Below are 19,942 nucleotides of genomic sequence, written 5' to 3'. Positions count from 1 at the left end.
CACTGTCCAACTTTATATGATGTGTGGCATATTTTTCGGCTCAGTGTCACATGTGAGTCGGCATTGACACAGATATGCAAACCATATGGGCAATACTTGTTACAATGGTTAGGACACCCCTCGGGAAATGATTATAAAATTCACCATTCATTGAACTTCACTTGGTTGAGAGAGACTTTTGGAAATCTACCAGAAAATCCTACACGACAACAAATAAAACGTTATACTCGGGCATTTTGGCTATATTTAGTAGGCAACACCGTTTTTTCGCAGTCGAAAGGTAATGAAGTCCCTATTAGGCATTTAACTTTGTTCGAGGATTTTGATGCTGCGGGCTGGTACGCATGGGGGCTCGCGACCCTAGCATATCTTTTTAGGGGCCTCAAAAAGTCCGTTTCTGTTAAAATTAAGAGGGGGAGGCAAAATGTATTGAATGATGTTCAGGCGGCACCCGGTTCTCACCTCTCTAGGTGTGAGACATTATTTTAGGTAAACTCATTTTGTTGTGCTACTTATTCTTTATTTGTAAAAGGTTATGTTTTGTGAATTTCATACATTTTTTTCAGCTATATTTATACATTTCATACATGTTAACTTAATTATTGTATGTTTGTTGGTGAGGTATGGATATTTGAGCATTTCAAAACATTGCTACCTGAAGGAAGCAGTCGATGGGTTGAAGCTGGTATACCAAGGGCTGCAAGATGGGTACACCCAGGTACATGAGATAACTTAGTTGCAAATGTCGCATACTACCGGCAGGAATTAGATCTCCTTGATCCTGATAGGGTATAATTGCCTTGCTTATTAGTTTATATACATACTCTTGTGCCTGAAAGTTATTCATATTTATTGATGTGAATTGATTTAGAAATGTGTTGTTATCCACTCCTATAGGTATTATGGAACCCATATGTAGGTCAGAAAGACATTGTTGCTGAGGACGTCCATCAAAGGGTTCTAGATCGGCAGCCATTTGAGACCGCTCTTTTCAAGACATAATTGATATTCGACAGCATCACATAGCGGTACCTCCCAGACCAGGTATTGAGACAATTTGGAATGAGACAGCCCATCCCAACAAATCCCGATAGATGGGAAATATTTGAGAGGTGGGGTAAAAATGAAGAAAATTGGGAGCAAAAACTTGCCTCTCAAATTAGAGACTGGCACGACCGCCTTCAGTATCGTCAAATAGGTGAGCAAGACTCGAGTCGTGGTCTACCTTCAAAGGAGTATGAAGCGTGGTACGTGCAGGTTTCTATTCCCATAATTCATAACTCACAGAACCCTCGAATGAATGTGTATGCACCTTGAGGCTATGGTGACCACATGGTAATTTAGACGAAATTTATACGTTATAAATTTCTTGTTTTTATTTGTAATAGTATCTTGATGGTAATTGTGTTTTTTCAGTTGTCCAAAGCAGATCATTTGATTGGAATTGTTGACAATGGGCTTGCGACTCAAGACCCCAGGATGAAGGATTGATATTTTTGGGAGCTATGGCGAGAGCTAATGTTGTTTAAAGGCAAGTTGGTTGAGGAAGAACAAGAGTCTAGTGATGACTCTAAACAAGAGCCTGTATTAACTGCTGAGCCACAACTGTAGATGCACCATAGAAGAGCTCCAAGAGGAAGATCCGCACAGACTTAGGAGCCCAAGACTGCTGAGAGAGCGAGTCCCAATTCACCAGCCTCTGGGAACAGGCTAAAAGTGTTTGCCCTTAGAAGAGGAAGAGGACATTGATTTTATATTGTATAATTTGGATGTAAATTGGGATACTTTTGATAAAGTCAATCTAAATTAGAAAGCTCTCTTGGGTTACAATTTCAATGTGAACTCTTTTGGGTTACTATTTCGATGTAAATTTGATCAAGCATTTGTCAGGCCTTTGAAATATTGTCTCTATTTTGATAAGGATTGAGACTGACATTGATGTGTGGTGTTTGTAATGCCTGGTTTTGAAGTTTGATTGTATTTAATGGAGAGGGGGAGAATCTATTTGAAATAAGGGTTTTGTTTTTTTCTTTTTGATTGCTTTACTTCGTTTGGGAGCGGATTTCAAAGGGTCTTGAATTTAGCAAATTTGGGAGTCTTAATTTTTGTTTTGTTTGGGCTAGGGGATTTCAGCAAATTTGGGTGTTGATTCAAATTGATGGGTTTTGAATGAACCGACAAGTGTCTGGTATTTGCTCTACTAAATAGTAACAACGCAAAACTGCAAAAGAACGATGTCCGGTATTTGGTATATCGGACAACGTTCTGTTGCCCAAAATGTCTGTGGTTGTCCGGTATTTGCTCTATTGGACAACGTTTTATTGTCCAAAATGTCTGTGGTTGTCCGATATTTGGTCTACTAGATAGTGTTATGTTGCCCAAAATGTATGTGGTTGTCCGATATTTGCTCTACCAGACAACATTCTATGTCTGTGGCCCAAAATGCTTGTGGCTGTCCGGTATTTGCTCTACCAGACAATGTTCTGTTGTCCAAAATTCCTGTGGTTGTTTGGTATTTGCTCTACTGGATAGCCACAGGTTCAAAGTTTAGATCCAAATATCCACACCATCGAAAGAGACCATCCAAATACAAACACCATCCAGATTTACATGATTCTTTCTCAAAACATACACGATCAAAATGGTCATCAATCAAAAGTTGAGAAGCAGAAGTTAGAAAGATGATCTAGAGGCACTAGCTCCATTGAAGGTCGGAGGCAATGGAGTATTTATGGGTTCTCTACAACTCCTCATGTTGTGGCCTACCTCACCACAACATTTGCATGCATCACCCCCAGTGGATTTTTCTTTTGTCAGCCTGCGCCTCTCCTTTGACCTTCCTAGGTATAACTTGGTAATTGGGGGGATATATAGTTCTATTAAAAGCTCCAGTCAGAGGCATCGAGTTTGGTACAGGACGGAATTCAGTTGCATAGGTGGACCTGTATGCTTGAACTCTGAAATACGGCTTACAAAAGTGGATTGAATGGAGGTGACAATCATCCATAATTCAAATTGCATGGGTACACGGTAACCCGTTGTTCCTCCACACTCTACAAGCACAGGTTCGAGCATCAAGATCTACAACATGGGCCATCTCCTCATGGATCTCATATTTTCTATCTACGACCCATATAACATTATGCCCGAACTTGACTTCGTAATCCGTCGTTCATTAAGAACTTTTTGTGCTTTAGGCACAAGTTCACTATCCCACCGCTCATCTTCCTGCCGACGTTCTGCCCATCTTTTCACTAACTTTATTCTTAAGTTTTCTCACAAAGGGATGAGAGGGATCTCATGTTCCTTTAAAATCCAATTGTTAAATGACGCAGATATGTTAGATGTAAGATTATTGTACCTCTTGCCGTATAATAAGCATTCGCCCAGTATTCTTTACCATGAGTCATTATCCAAATGTAAATCGCTTCATCTATCTCTTTAATTTTTAATATCTCTTCCTCGAACCTTTCAATAGATAATGGGCGTGCAGCCACCACTTCTTTAGGAGTACTTTGCTCTTCCATTTCCTCTTGAAATTGTCTACAAGATGGTGCATGCCATGACCTGGATATGATCTCGGGAATGCCGTCCTAATTGCAGTTTGCAATCCCTTCTGACGGTCATAGAGAATTGTTAGACGTAGTAAGTTTATTACTTCCTGAAGAAACGCCCAATTCAATCTCTCTAAGAACCATATCCAATTTTCAATGTGCTCATTCTCTACCATTGCAATCGCAACAACAAATGTGCCACCATGATCATCTATGGCTATTGTAGCCAATAGGATCTTCAGATATGTTCCCTTCAAGAATGTCCCATCTAACCGTAACAATGGCCTACAACCATGAAGAAATCCATTAAGGCATGGACAAAAGGTAAGAAATAGATGATCAAATATCCTATCCTCATCGGTTTGTACGACTGATATAGTTCCAGAGTTAGCGACATTTAGTTTCTCAAGATAGAGAGGTAGTTCAATATATGACTGCACTTCTGAGCCTAGGATCATTGCCCTTGCAACTTCTTTGCCATGCCAAGCTTGCATGTATGATAATTGGACCCCATCCTGTTGAACGTCATTTGCAATATCTTTAGGTTTGAGTGTCATCTGGTCGTTTAGTCGATGTTTAATCTTTTTTGCAACCCATTGGCTTCTTGCAAATGACTAATGCGCCCAGTCTATTGGTCCTCTGCACGTGTGCTCATTTATAAATTATCTCACCTTGAAGAATTTCAACTATATGACTCTAGAGCACCACACGTGTCAACTGCAATCCAGTGCTCCTTTACAATATCCATGCATTTTTTCTTGATCATTTTCTATGGTACTTCATTACAAAATTATGATATATTGCGTAATCAACTAAGTGATTGCGTCAATCCACAACAGTCTCGAAATCCAATCTCCCAACTAGGTTAACTCGTGGACGTGTTGATATGAATAGGGTGATTTAAGGGCGATTTAAGGGCGTCATGTTGTCTACATCACGTTCCATCACATGCTCACCCTCGGGTTCTGACCCCAGCACTGCCGCTGTGTTACTCGTTGTAGCGACATTCACTTGTACAAAAGGGTAGATGTGACAAAAAATTTCAAGTATTTAGTAGGTATCTATCCACATGTATTTCAAATATAATGCGATTTCATTGAAATATAAATATTGAAGGTCTTTCGTCACACATACCTATCTCTTGTTGATGGAGCAGATGTATGAACAAAGGGTTGTTGCTCCACTAGATTTGGTTGCGATGGCTAGTTTGCAATATATAGGAATATATTGGAGGCCACAATCAGCATACACGATACATCCCCATGATCTATTAAATCAACTAAGTGCTCTTTTTCTTCATACATAAGTTTCAAACTGTTTGGGTCAGAGCTCAATATAGACCCGATATGAGTCTTTAATTACTGTAGTGAGTCGCCCCCCTTATATACTGTAGCTTTTAAGTTACCATCTACATAAATTGTCCGTCAGTCATACTTGTTACGTTCAAAATAAGCACCATGGTGAACCAATAATCTAACTCCACCAGTGGCCATGAATGAATCTGGTAAGTAGAATTAATATTATAAGGTCCACATAATTGGTATAGATTTCTTACTTCATAAGCTCCAGCAAAACCAAAAAATATAATTAGCAAAAATAAAATAGATCTAGCATAATCATAAAACAAAAATTTGTACATCATATGCTATAACATAAGTGAGATCGAATGGAAATTAACTAAAATCTAGATTTGGGGTTTTTTCCTACAAGATTGCATAACCTTAATCTTCCAGATAAAGTAAAAAACCCTTCAGTATTGGGTTGTTTTTTTATGACCAACACTGCACCGATGCATGAGCATAAAATATTTTTTATTAATAAAGTAAAATAATATGCCATGACTGAAGCTATGCCACTACATTCAATCAATAAAAATCCAGTAAACCCTAAGATTGAGTTCATTATTTGATAAAATAATATATTTAAAATAAGGGAACCCAGCTCTATATTTAAGGCATTCTTGATCCTTTTTTATTTTTATCAATCAATAAACAATAAACATTCATTATCGATTCAATTGAATATTCAACAAGACCTAATAATGCATATTTTCAATCACAATCAAATAGGAAAATGGACATTCATAACTGAACCAAAAACCCTAATCCACCATTTACAAATTTTGGGGTTATTTTATCCCCAAAACCCTAATCCCCTAAATCTCATTTACCAAAAAAAAAAACAGTTTCCTGAAACATACCTGATCCGGTTGTGGTTTGAGAAGCTTGCTTGAATGTCCCATAGAGGGCTTGGATTCAGAAAACACAGATTGAGATAAGTGCTTGACTTGGGCTTGGGCATAACTACAGAGCAAGCTTCACTACAGAACAAATAGAGCAGAGTGAAATGGGGGCTCTTTTCGCTTAAAAAGACCCAATAACTGTCTGGTATATTGAATACCGAACATAGGTTTTAATTTTGTAAGTTAAAACGATTATGTCCAGTATTTATAAAACCAGACATCAAACTTTAAAATTTTTGAAAAACTTAAAGACCTGTCTGGTGTTTTGAACATTGGACATGTTCTTTCCATTTAAATGCACAAAAATACATGTCCAATGTTCGGTTTACCAGATAGGGGGTAAACTGGAAAGAAACAAAAGCTGGAGGGGGTGCTCCTCGTAATTTGAAAACACTATGTTCCCATGCTGGGATGTCCCCAACATTGCCCGTACGTAATTTTCTTTATTATTTTTCATAATATTTCTATGAATACCATATATTAATAACCTTAACCTTTTATATGCACCCAGTGTTGAAAAAACCAGTCAATGTAATGCTAACTTACCAGCTGCCAGTTCCGGTTTTGGTGGTATTTTAAACTTTAGATAGAATACTACTTCAAATATATATTCAATACATTCGAATGATTTATTAGTTAGCGTTGACACTTTGACTTTTTTATGAATTTTTGTTTGAATCCTGGCGCCAGCCCTTTTATATGAATTTTTGTTCAAATCCCACCCGCCAGCATTTTTTGTTTTAAGAATTCATTTTGTTTGTTCAAAAAAGCCCAAAGGAATCGAACTTGGAACCTCCATTGAGGCCGTCTTTTTATTAATGACCCAATAACCAATATGCCATCTTCTATTTAGCTTTTCATCTTCTGTTTAGATAAAATAAGGGCCTACATTATATATAACATAATGCTTTCTTCATTTTTTTTTTTAAAAAAAATTGGTCAAATCGATTTTTTTAACACTATTTTAATATTCTTTATTTTACTCACTGTTATATTTTTCTATCTTTTTCAGAAAATTTTCAACTTCACTTGAGTGTATTTTATTGTAATCAAAATTTTTATATGTTTTTCATATTTTTAGTATTTGTTTTTGTATCTTTTAATTTTTTTCAACACTTTTTTGATCGTTTGGAATTTGCTTGGCTAGAACGGTTGCATCGGCCGGTTTATCGGTTAAGCCGATTAAATCGCTTCCATACCAATTTTTCAGTTAATCATTTCGGTTTGATTTTGCGAATACTGCATGCACGTTCTCAAAGCTCCAGTAGGAGCACACTTTCTAGTGTAAAAAATATTTCCTATTAAAAGGCTTTTAAATGGTGCATATTTGGTTAGTTTCCCAACTATATATACATAACACTACTCCCGTAAATACCCCTGGATGAGTTTATGACTTTCTCCTCCCTTGCGGCTGAAACAGAGGCTTTGTTGGTCTTTGACTTAGGGTATTTCTTGTCCTCTCTCTCTCTCTCTCTCTCTCTCTCTCCCTCCATGTTCTGATTCTCTGCAAATCGATTACTCTGCAAATCAATTAGTAAAAGTTTCATCTTTCTCTCTAGTTTGTTGGGTAAGTTTCTCTCTCTCTCTCTCTAATCAGTCGTAATCTGTTATCTTCGTATTCTTGATTGAAACTGTGAGAAATTTGTTTTCTAGTGCTGTTATATTTGCTTGGTATCGTCTTCACCCTAATTTTATGTCGTTTTTTTATTGTCTTCGCTATGCAATTGTAATACATATGATTTTTGACATGAAAAAAAACGAAAAGAAAAGAAAATCTAATGACTCCTTTGGGTTGTTGATATGTGAGATGATCATTTCAATTGGCTACTATATTGGCTTTTCAATTTGATCACGACCCCCCATTTACTCTTCGGTATATGAAATTTTTTATTGCCTCTTGTCTATGCAGTTCTAATGCATTAATTTGAGTATGAGAAGTGAGCCCACCTCTATGAGTTCCATGTGCGCGCCTCCAACAATGCTCTCAATTGAGGATGCCACCCACATTGTGCTCAGCAGAGCCCAGGGCTTGGAACCCATCACAGTGCCATTGCCAGAAGCACTTGGATTGATTTTGGCAGAAGATATTAAGGCTCCTGACCCATTGCCTCCATTTCGTGCATCTATCAAAGTAACCTCTTTCTTCTTTTAGCTCTTCTCTATGTTAACCACTTTTTGTTAGAGAAATCCTTATTGTTCGAGAAATGTTTGTTGCTTGAGAAATGTTTATTGCTTGAGAAATGTTTATTGCTTGAGTTTTACATGTATCATCGTCATCATTTTAGCCTTTTTCCAATTAATTGGGGTCGGCTAAATCCTGGTTCTCCTGCTCACCATATCCTCAATGAAGCCATAAGTCCCATTTTTTTGCGGATTACTTCTAACCACGTCCTTTTGGGACTGTCTCTTACGTCCTTTTGGGTCTATCTCTTGCCTTTTTCAGTTCTTCCACTTGAATTTTCCATGTATAAGTAGACTTTTTTTTTTAATAAAGAAAGTGTGACTTTGTATAAGTAAGAACAAGGAATTACATCGCCACGTATCACAACTAAACATAGCAATATATGTTTAGAATGAACCCAAAGAATCATTTATAAACGTCCTGTTCAGGACTGAGGCTTGATGACAACATAACTATTGGCACTAGCACCTTCCTTTGTAGAGGAAACTGCAATTGCGTTTGTCCTGTGAAACAAATGATTGAAGGAGTTGCTAGAAATCTCTAAAATTGTCAAAACAGTTGCTGAATCTGCCAGGGATAGGGGCACTTCCTTACGCCCATCTAATAACATCCTTGATCCCCTTCCACCTGAACTGTGGTCAAACAATTTAAGGCCCTCCGATAGTGCCATTGCTTCTGTGCTCCTTTAAGGCCCACCTATTTGGAACCCCTTCAACCTCAGCTGCAATCGAACAATTTAAGGCCCTTCTACAATGCCACTGCTTGAGCCGCAGTGGAGCTAGTCGTGCCAATGGGACTCAAATAGGACATTACAAAATTGGGGTACATTGGTTCTAGAGATCCATTGAACCCCTGCCATTCCCAGGTTTCAAGAGAGCAACCGTCTAAGTTTAGTTTGATGACACCGGACGTGAAAGCGATCTCATATTCAATCTTGAAGTATCTGCTTGTCATGCATCTTGGATGAGGCCTTGGTGCAAATCTATCAAGGACTAGCCAAATAAATCCTCATGGTTTCTGCCAAATAAGCCCTTAATCTTGTCCGTTAGAGTCCCAATTACCTTTCTTTGCTTTCAAAGATACAATACCTGTAGTCTAGCTGTAGTGACCCAATAGTGTCCAACATGGTAGCTCACCAAAGGAACTATTCGGCGACATGGTATGGTGGAGAGACATAGCATGAGAATTCTTGTTGAGCATTTTGGGTGACATGCAAACCCATTCAGAAGGGTCTGCCCATTAGAAAAGTGCAATCCTTGGCACCAATTGCGCAATGAGTAAATAAATGGTTAGTATTTTCCTCATGTTCACTCATAACCAGTGTTCAAGATCTTGCCCATCCCAACTTGGACTTGGCAGCCTGCCGAGGCCAAAAGGCCCCAACTTGTTGGGACAATATTGTACTAACATCCACCCAATTATTGGAGTGGCGAGCTTTTCAGAGACACAATGAGTTCATAGCTCTCAAACTTCACCCCTAGGTGTACTTTTTGATCCTTTCTTGATTACAAACATCACGTTTGACGAAAAATAAAAATTAAAAGTATCAGATTTGTGAGATTTTTTTTCAAGCTAGGGTTGTTTTCTTACTATATTTTCAACACAAGTCTTGTTTGCCTTGAAAATTCTTCCATAAGCTTATCTGTTGCTTAAATAAAATCCAAGGGTTAGTTTTCAGAAAAAACACTTAATCTTGGATTTGTGACGTTTTTTGGATGTCGAAATACAATTTGGCCGAAAACTTCAAGAGCCTAGAGCAACTAAGATTTGGAGTCTAAACCGAAGTCTAGTTTAGGGCTTTTCATTTTGGATATTGGAGGACCTTTTCACGAAGATCAGAGGCATCGATTCACAATGGGTAAAAAAATTGGAGGATTGGATTTGAAATGTTGTTAAGCAAAAATGGGTTTTATTTTTTCATTTTAAATTCATTTAAACGAAAATTTATTTGACAAATATTATCAAATGTAGTTATGTCTTAGTTAATATTATATATATTTTTTCTTTTTGCATTCTTTAAAAAAAAATTTTAGAAAGATTTTTTTTTTCATTTTCATTTTAGAAAAATTTTTTCGTTTTCATGCGCATAGAAATAATCTAAATGCCTATATACAAAATGAAATTTGTTTCATGTAGAATCATTGTTTCTTACATTTTAATTTTCAAATATTTTCATTTATGTATTGGTGTTTTTTATTTTTATTAAAAAAATTATTTGAATTTTTCCCTTTTTTGGGGATCATTTGTGGTCAATTTAGGGAACTCTGTCAAGATTCAGCTAGGCCACTCAAGATTCTATTAGCCTCGGGCAACCCCTTTCTCCTGTAGCGAGTTTGGGTTTAGAACATTAGGCTTAACACATAGGTTGAGATTCCCCTTATTTCAATATGGGCTATGGTAAAGCTTGAATCTTTTGTGGGATAGGCATGTTAGCCTTTTATGCTGTGATTGACACATTTTTTATGGGGCTCTCAACCTTTGCCTTTGCCCTCCTTGCCCTTTCTCAAGGCACAAGTTCTCTCAACTCCTTCATGATATCCTCACAAAGGATAGCCTCCTGTTTTCTTGAAAGTCACCAAAATGTTGGCAATACTAGCCTTATATTGTGGATTTAAGAAGTTCACACCTTTTACAAAACCAAAAAGCAGCTTTGATCCATGAAGGTTGGTCATTTCTGGGGGATAAGCCTAGCTCCTTGTCCTCGAGTCACATCATCTGAAACATAGTTTCAAAAAGCATTTCGCTTAGTGCCTAGGCGGGCTAGGGGGGACCTGGGCGGACCAACTAGGCGAGCTATCCCTAGATGTCGGCCTAAGGACCCCAGGCACCCACCCAAGACCTAGTGTAGGCATTGGCGGCCTAGACCCCCCCCCCCCCCTCGCCCCTACTTGACCACCTAGGGGCTGCACGACATTTTTTGAAACACCAATCTCAAATCTAAGAGGTTTTTGAAATTGTGTAGGGCAATATTCAATCGAATGGGGGTATGATATGAGGTAAGTTTTAAACGAGATCTACAGTGAACACTTGAGAACTTCTCTTCCCATTTTGGCCATATTAGGAATTGGTGTAGTTTTAGCCAGGTAGGGATTTCCACATGATTTGACCAGGTGAAGGATGCACCATTGAGTGTAGGTCAAGTCATCAAGAAGGTTGCTTCTAAATGCAAAAATCTTAAATGCTAACATTCTAGTTGTAATTAGTGACGTGAAGATCTCAATTGGGATACCATAGCCCTGGAGAGACGGAAGCTACAACATTTATCTCTGCTTAAAACTTGTCCCTCAGATTGTGACTATTAGTTTTGTGTACCATTTTGAACTCAAATTGTGACTTATGTCCGTGTACCATTGTGAAATTCTATCAAAAGTTTCTAATGGACCAAAGAACATCGACACCAAAAAGTAGATTGAAAATTTCGCAAGGCACAAGGGGTTCCTTAAGACCCAAATCCCGCCTGAGGCTCTAGCAGCATGAAGACCTTCCCATTGCCAGGGTCTTCTACGGTTCTACCCCAACCTTGTTGGAGTATATTGTCAAGGGTGCCTAACTTAGAATCTAAGAGCACAAGGATCTCGAGATAGAGCTTGCATGAAGACTCTAGCACAGTGTTTTAAAATACGGGATGCGGCCCTGATGCGGTGGGGGGCCGATGCGGCGATTCGGCCTGGATGCGGGTGCATCGCGATGATGCAGTCAATAAATGTAAAAAAATTCTAAAAAATCTAAAAAAATAAGTTAATGCATAGAAAAAAATATGAAGGTGATATATGTGATAGTAGGTATTTTAGTTTAATGATTAACTTCAAAATTATTAGCTGTCGGAGATTATGTATCCAGTTATCCACTATCCCCTGATAGAAACTAGAAACTTGAAACCAGCTTCATAAAGCATTCAACAATCAATAACCATCAGCACAAATTTGCACCATAAGCACAACTATAATTAAGCAAAACCATCAACAACCACAAGTACAACCATAAGCACAAAATAATGATATTACAAAATACAAATCAAAATTCAAGCTCAAGAAGAGTTAATAGTTAATAAATAATAATTTAATACAATCATCCATTTTGAGCGTCAATTTTGAAATTTGAACTTCATTTTTTCAAATATCAATCAGACAAGTCATCTTGAGAGTCGTCATGTGCAGCATGAATATCATCCTCGACGACCTCAATGTATTCTTCTTCATCGGTCTCCTCTGAGTTGGCTTCCTCCTCGACCTCTGAAGCTAATGTGCGAGTGCGATTAGACCTAGTAGCTCCTTTACTCCTTTGTGCTTTAGTGTTAGGTCGATCGTCTTCATTAGCCCCTGTTGCTAGCTCGACATCAAGGCATGTAAGATCCTCACCCTCAAACACACGCTCTTGTCTTGGATCTATGGTCCGCTCACTTATGGAATCACCATCGGCTTCATATAATTGAATAGGGTTGAGCTTCGTACAATTTTCATACCTCTCCTTAAGTCGCACGTTATATCGCACATAAACCAAATCATTCAATTTTTTCTGCTCCAACCTATTTCTTTTTTTGTATGGAGCTGTGGTAGAAATTTGAAATCAGATAAATTAGATTTTAGATTAGAATTGAAATTCAAGAAATTAGGATTAAGGAATAAGGAGTAAAGGACTTACTTGCTCAAACGCACTCCAATTGCACTCACAACCAGATGAGCTACATGTAAGATTCAACACTCTAATAGCGAGATGTTGTAGATTTGGTGTCTCGCTTCCATATAATGCCCACCATGCAGCTGTATAATATTTTGTAATTTAGAATATAGTTAAAAATTAAGGGTATAAAATAAATAATGGAACTATACATAAAGTAAGAGACAAGTAAGATTATTTTTGGGCTTTTGGCCTTTACCTGGATCTGTAGTGTCCTTATTTTGAGTGGCAATATCTCTCCCAAAGTTTCCCAAGGCTAACTTGAACTTAATCAATTCATGGCTTTGGATCTCATCTTGGATATCTTTGTCTGGCACCAACCTCTCCAGCACATCTAAGAACCCACCATTTATTACACGATTTGACTCAATAGATGGGTGCTTGTAGTGAAGAGATGAGTTTAGAAAATAACCGACTGAATGGACGTGCCTGTGAAGCTGGGTATCCCATCTCCTATCAATAATTTCAAGTATAGCCTTGCGCATATTTTTATCATCCTTTAAACCATCTTGTATTTTAGTTCTTGCCCTAATCATTGCCTCATGTATGTAGCCCATGGTGGGCTTTGCATCACCATCAACCAGTCGAAGCACTCTCACTAAAGGGCGAGTCACCTCCAATGCAATAATTATTTGACTCTAAAAAGATGTATTCAGAATAATTTTTTCAATCTTTCTCCCATCTTTATGCTTTGACCATTTGCTTTGACTCCATTGCTTTGAAGCAAACATGGTCCTCAAGGCACTGTTTTGCTTGGCTAGGCTCCAAAGAGTGAGAAATGATGTGGCAAATCTAGTGATACCCAGTCTCACTAATTCTCTCTTCTTTGTAAAAGACCTCATCATGCTTAGGACTATGGTGTGATTGTAAATAAATCCAACAACAAACACAGCTCTTGAAATCACCCCACTAAATAAAGATGTTGTACCGATTTCCTAAGCATAAGATTAACACAGTGAGCTGCACAAGGAGTCCAAAACATATGCTTCCTTTTCAAAGTCAAGAAATTCCCAGCTGCAGCATAGTTGGCACCATTGTCAGTGATAATTTGTATCACATTTTACTCCCCAACAAAATCGACAATCTCATCCATCAAGCCACATAAGTTTGTATCATCATGTGACTTGTCTGATGCATCAATAGACTTAACAAAAAAAGTACCTGTTGGCCGGTTAACCAAAAAATTAATGAATGCCTTTGATTTCCCATTGGACCAACCATCACACATAATAGTGGCCTCATATTTCTCCCACCCCTCTCTAAGAAATCAAAATTTTATTCACATCAAATACAACATTCTTCAACAATGGCTCCCTAACCTCATGTAGTAAAGGAGGAATAAGTTCTGGGCCATATTGCCCAATTGCTTGGACCATACTTGCAAAACTATCCAGAGTTGTAGTATTGAAAGGAATACCAGCCATGTAAATCCACTTTGCAATCCACTTACATACCGACTTCCTTTGTTCTTTCTTATATTTATTGTGAATTGTGGGTTGTTATGTTTTTTTGTTTCTCTCCTGAACCACAATTTCGGGGATAGGGGTGAAAAAAGAATCCATTGGCCCCTTAGAGAGAGGTGTTCTTCTCTCAGCACTACCACCAATATTTATAACCCTCTTTCTTGAGGTTGGAGTATGTGTACCCCTTTGCCTCATAGCAACTTCAAACATATCATCATCATCATCATCAACATTATCAAATAATTGCATATCATCAAGTAATTCCTTTCTTTTCTTGTTTTTTTTCTCTTTATCTTTTTTCAATCTATCAAAATATTCTCTAATAGCCTTTTTATATCATCTGTAGCTTGTGGGCATGCTCTTACATTCCTAAAAATTCCAGCCAAATGCTCTTTTTGTTGAAAAATACCACCCATATAATATTTCCACAGAGCAAGCATATCACACAATTTCTATCTTTCAGATTTTTTAGTTTAGCATATTTCCAAGCCGGATCCTTGTTACTAGAAGATTGGGAAGAAGACCTTGCCCCAAAAATAAGTATAACAGTTTTATTGTACAAGAAGGAATAAAAAGTTACCGACTCTGTGAAGTAGTGCTCGATTTCTTCACGGCCTCTGAAATCCCCAATTTCTTATCACAAATGCACCTTAACATCCCCATAGATAATATTTTCTGCGGAAACAGATGTGGCGCAATGCGGCCATGTTGCGGCCTGATGTAGCGCATATGCGGTCGCATCTGTCAAAAGCGCATATGCGCCAGTTCGCAATGCGGATGCTCGCGCATCCCGCATGATGCAGCCGCATTTTAAAACACTGCTCTAGCATGTTTCTTTTTTGATAAGGTGGCTGAGAACCAATTGTTCCATTTCAAAACTTTCATTTTGGAGGTGGACAAGGGGATCCGGAGACGTCCCTACAGCCGTCTAAGCTTTTTCTCTTACGAAGAGGAAGAGGCCAGGGTAGGAGGTCTAGAGGATTGATCCTCTGTGTTCTCATAGTCAATAATTTAAGAGCGGCCTTTGAGTTCTCTCTCGCCTTTCCCTTTAGCATTACTCCGTAGAGCAAAGCTGATGTCGTTGGAGGGGATGTCATAGACAACGCCCATGACACTTAGGATGTGAAAATATTGCCTTACGTTTGATTTATCCTTTCAATCCCCCTTGGGTCCTCTAATGTGGATGAACCTACATCTGACGGCATGTAGTTTGTCATAGAAGGGGGATCAACTTCTATATTATCAGGTGTCTCCCAGGGCTAGGGGTGGCTGAGTAGTGTTTGATGGTGGCTTTCTTGGAATTTGTGGTGGGCTACTAATGTTTGAAATTGGGCAGGAGTGGTGGAAATTTGGATTTGAATTTCGGTGATCCATAGGTGGTGACTGGCAGGGTAGCACGGGAAGGGGATTATCGATGGGACTAGGGAATCTGTCTTCCTTCAGTTGTGAGTCGCATGCAGATTTGACTTGTCCAAGGTCTGGGAATTCAATGGTGGGGATTGGTCTCTTGTGTGGTTAGGAATCTGATTGGAAATTGGATTTTGATAAGCTTCGAGTTTTGGGGTTATGACCTGTATGGGAATTCATAATGATGATGGTAAGCATGTTTGGGAGATGGAGATATTTGTGTGCGCTTGTGTCCCATAGTAAACAGGCAGTGACCTTTCTTTGGATCAACATATCTCTCCTTTCTCCAAGTCATCTTCATCTTTTGTTATGTTGTTGGCAATGTTAAAAAATGCAGATTCGGTCGCCTAGGCAGTTTGGGTGCCTGGCTGCCGAGGCGCCTGCCTAGAGACAGGGTGCCCTCACCAAAATTGGAACCCCCCACCTCAAACAAAAAAAACAGGGTAGTTCTTAGGGCATAAAGCCTTAGGGAGTTCTTAGGGCAATTTTAGAGCCCCAAACTCCTTGTGATCGTGAAATAAACGAAAACATAATATAACAATACACCACTGCAATCACATAACAAATTTACAAATGATATGAGTTTCAAAGAGATTGTCACTTGTAAGACATTAAAATGCTTGAAATCCCAAATGTCATTGTAGAAAACTAGAAGTCTAGACTAGAAACAATACACAAAGGCGGCAAGGGAAAATAAAAAAAATGTAAATATATACTCAATTTCATTGTCCAAATGAGAAAAAATTCAATTAATCACAAAAAAATCAATCTTTTAACTACAAACATGTAAATACATTGTCAAAGAAAAAAAAGTAAAAGGAAAAAAAAAGTAAAAGAAAAAACACATGATTCATAACATAATATGTTGTAGCAAAATAAAATCAAAACCCTCTTTCAAATATAATAATACTTTAAAAATATTAAAATCAAATGGATGTCGGTGCAAACCTCATCTATTGGGTCGTCAAAAGTTCTCAAAGTCAACTCCTAGAAGCTCCAAATCCACCCACGAACTATTGCCTTTATTTTGGGAAGAAAGCGAAAAAATAAAAAATTTATCAATCTTTCGATAAATCACAAAAGAGTGGTTTTTCTCACCCTAAAGGCTATGTTTTTTGTTTTGGGGGTTTGGAATACCCCCAAAACCCTTTTCCCCCCTTTTAAGGGGGGGAAAAAATTACATTTTCTGACTCTCACCGAGGTTTTTCTTCCACCCGTCCGCAAAGCATCAAGGGGCGGCGCTTAAGCAGGCGTCCAGACATTAGTGCTGATGCAGCACGTTGCCTGTCTAGGCGGGCGCCCAAAGACATGGCGCATAATGACCCCGCCCAGACAACACTTAGGCGTTCTTTAAATTTTTTCGCCTAGGCAGTCGGGAGGCGAATTTTCGAACACTAGTTGTTGGAGTTTCGAATTTCGAGCGAGCTCTTCATGTTTTGAGATCTTTCCAGTGATCAACTACCTACTTGCCTTTGATCGCTTTGAATTGCCCTTTATCTGCTCTCATTATTGATACTTGATTTGATGACTCCAACCTTTGGACCTTGCTACCCTTTTGATGTTCTATGCAACCAGAAATTCTGATTGAGCAAAATTAGGCCAATAGATTTGGGATCAGGGCTGGATCGAGGACCTCTGCTAGAAATTGGAGGCAGGACCCCTATAAACTTCCAATTCTCCTTTAAGAACTTGCAACTATTACCATCTCTTTGAAGACTTCGATCTTCCATTTATGGAGGAGGATGCCATGGACATCCATGTCTTATGGATTCTCGAGGCACCTAATGATGGATGCCAAGGTTGCAGACGAAGGATGACTCCATGAAGTGGAGATCAGGATGATTTCAACACCTGTAAGGCATTTTCTTGAGTGGGGAGGGAAAAGAATGGGCTACTGTAATGCACCAACCTTGTAGAGCCTTTCAGTTTGGGACGATGCTCTCTTGGCCCAAGCATTGATCTCCTTTAGATCATTTTTGGGAGGCTCGATGATCCCCACGAGCGTCGTCAACTGAAACAGGGAATCCCTTTCTTGACTAATATTCTCTTCAAATTAGGATGGTTTTGGCCGCTTCACAAGGAATGGGATAGTGTCGAGGAGGATGGGCGAGCCAGGGGGGGACAAATGGATTAATTGACCCGGTCTGCAAGCTGCTGTCGGGGATTTTTCGTTGTCGATTGGATTTTTGAGAGCAGAGGTCATAGATACATTCGTAGGATTAGGATATCAGAAGTGGAAGAAGATTTGAAGAGGATGAAGATAGGAAGTCCTTAGGTACAGATGGTATACCGATAGAGGTTTGGAAATCCATGGGGAGATTGACATTGACAGGTTGGCCAAACTATTCAACAAGGAATTGAGAACAAAGAAAATAATAGATGAATGGAGAAAAAGTATTATGATACTTATTTACAAGAACAAAGGAGACGTACAAAATTATGTGAACTATTGAGGGATCAAACTTATGAGCCACACTATGAAGTTGTAGGAGAGAGTGTTTGAGCAACTTTTAAGGCATGAAATGAGTGCATCAAAAAATCAATTCGGTTTTATGCCAGGGTGGTCAACAACTTATGCTATTTTCCTACTTCAGCAGATGATTGAGAAGCTTAGGGCAAAGGGAAATGACCTCCACATGGTCTTTATTAATCTAGAGAAAGCTCATGATAGAATACCTCGAGATTTACTTTGGTGGATGTTGGAAAGAAAGGAGTCTCCAAACACTACATTGAGTTGGTGAGAGATATGTACGAAGGAGCACTAATTAGTATGCCAATAACTAGTGGAGAGACAAGTGAGTTTTCAGCGACAATGAGTCTACATCACGAGTCAGTGTTGAACCCATACCTCTGTCTTAGTTATGGACGTCTGAACTAGGCACCTACAAAATGAGGTACCCTGGTGTATATTGTTTGTGGACGACATAGTTTTGATCGATGAGACCCGGAATGACGTCAACACAAAGTTAGAACTTTGGAGGGATGCTTTAGAATCTAAAGTATTTAACATTCAGTGGACTATGAAAGAGTATATGGAATACAAGATTAGTAATAATAAGATTAGACAGATGAGGAAGTAGTTAAGATTGATGGCCAAGAAATACTAAAAATAATGCGCTTTCGATATCTTGGGTCGATAATTCAGGAAAATTGAGAGATTGAGGAAGATATTGCACATAGAATTAGAGTTCGATAGGTGAAGTGGAAATGTACAGCCGGAGTTCAATGTGATCTCCACATACTAATAAAGCTGAACGACAAGTTCTATAGGACAGTTGTGAGATCAACTTTGCTTTTAGGAGGGGAATGTTGGGCAGTGAAGGAACATACCCATAGGATGAGTGTAGTTGAGATGAGTATGTTGAGATGAATGAGTGGCAAGGCAAGAAGGGATAGAATTCGAAATGAAACATTTAGAGGAACTCATGTGCAGCGCAGCTTAGTATAGCACCTGTTAGGAGGTGTGAGTTAGTTGAAGTGGAAGGCTCAAAAAGGGCAAGGGCTATGCCCAAAAGGATATGGTTGGAATCAGTGAGGAAGATATCTGGACATTTGGCCTCACTGAGGATATGGCCCTTGATAGAGCAGAATGATAGACTAAAATTCGTATAGTTGACCCCAAATAGCTTTGATGATGATGATGATGATGATGATAATTATTGGACTTTCTTGAGTTTGGCCATCGGGATCATTATAGGCCTGATTGGAGGCTTGTTTCTGCAAAGAGTAGGTGGGTTAAAGGTTAGCTTCGTTAAGAGAGAGAGTGTGATGTGGATCCACATTGGCAAATTCTGGGTGATATGGGGCACTTTTCTTGGGTGAATTAACTGGGAATAGTTGTTGTTTGGCTTTGGCAGTGGTAGGTTTTCTGCTGGTCTAGATTGGTGTTACTTGGTTTGTAGGGATGGCTGGAGTTGCAGGGTGGAAAGATCTAGATGATTGTGGTTGGGGTTGTTGATGGGATATTACTGTGGAAAAGGGTTGGCTGATGGGTTGGGTTGGATGATGGGGTTGTTTGGGGGATCGTTGTTGTCTAGAAGGGACATTTCGTCTTCTCAACTCATTCGTTTGTCTGAGGTGTGGGTTGGTATTATAACAAAAACCATTGTTGAAGGTTTTTATTTCATCACCTTTTTCCCACCTTACCCCAACCTACCTCTTTCCCTCTCCCTCCTCCCCACCCCGTCCCCTGCCAAAAAAAAAAGCAACAATATTCTCCTCTCTATGCTTTTCATTTTCTTCTGTACCTCCTCTCTGCCCATATCTCCTTTGACTCTAATTTTCTTTCTGTATTTTATCATTCTCATAACTGTATTTAGACCCATGTACAGGCCTTAGTTCTTTGCACAAAAGAGGCTTTTTTTGTGTTTTTGTTTTTCTGGTATGTACTTTTTGTGTGAGTAACACAGCACCTGAC

General features: G+C 38.8%; 1 protein-coding gene across 4 annotated transcripts in view; it reads left to right on the top strand.

Annotated features, from left to right (window-relative positions):
• The first annotated feature begins 7,007 nt into the window (after window positions 1-7,007).
• Window positions 7,008-19,942, top strand: part of B73 (molybdopterin biosynthesis CNX1 protein / molybdenum cofactor biosynthesis enzyme CNX1 (CNX1)) — a 56,390-nt gene continuing 43,455 nt past the window's right edge. For 2 of the 4 annotated variants that reach the window (XR_016058457.1, XM_011626187.3), the window contains exons 1-2: window positions 7,290-7,363; window positions 7,706-7,927. Coding sequence is in view for 2 of the 4 variants with exons in the window: in XM_011626187.3 (XP_011624489.2) it covers window positions 7,727-7,927 (201 nt within the window). In the remaining 2 variants the exon portion in view is untranslated. Of the gene's footprint in view, window positions 7,242-7,289; window positions 7,364-7,705; window positions 7,928-19,942 lie in introns of those variants that run through there. The other 2 variants (XM_006847403.4, XR_016058458.1) reach the window with 2 other exon arrangements.

This window comes from Amborella trichopoda, chromosome 6 (assembly GCF_054954075.1).
Source record: "Amborella trichopoda isolate Santa Cruz 75 chromosome 6, AtrichopodaSantaCruz75HAP2 v2.0, whole genome shotgun sequence".
NCBI lineage: Eukaryota > Viridiplantae > Streptophyta > Magnoliopsida > Amborellales > Amborellaceae > Amborella > Amborella trichopoda.
This window is presented reverse-complemented; position numbering and strand designations above follow the sequence as displayed.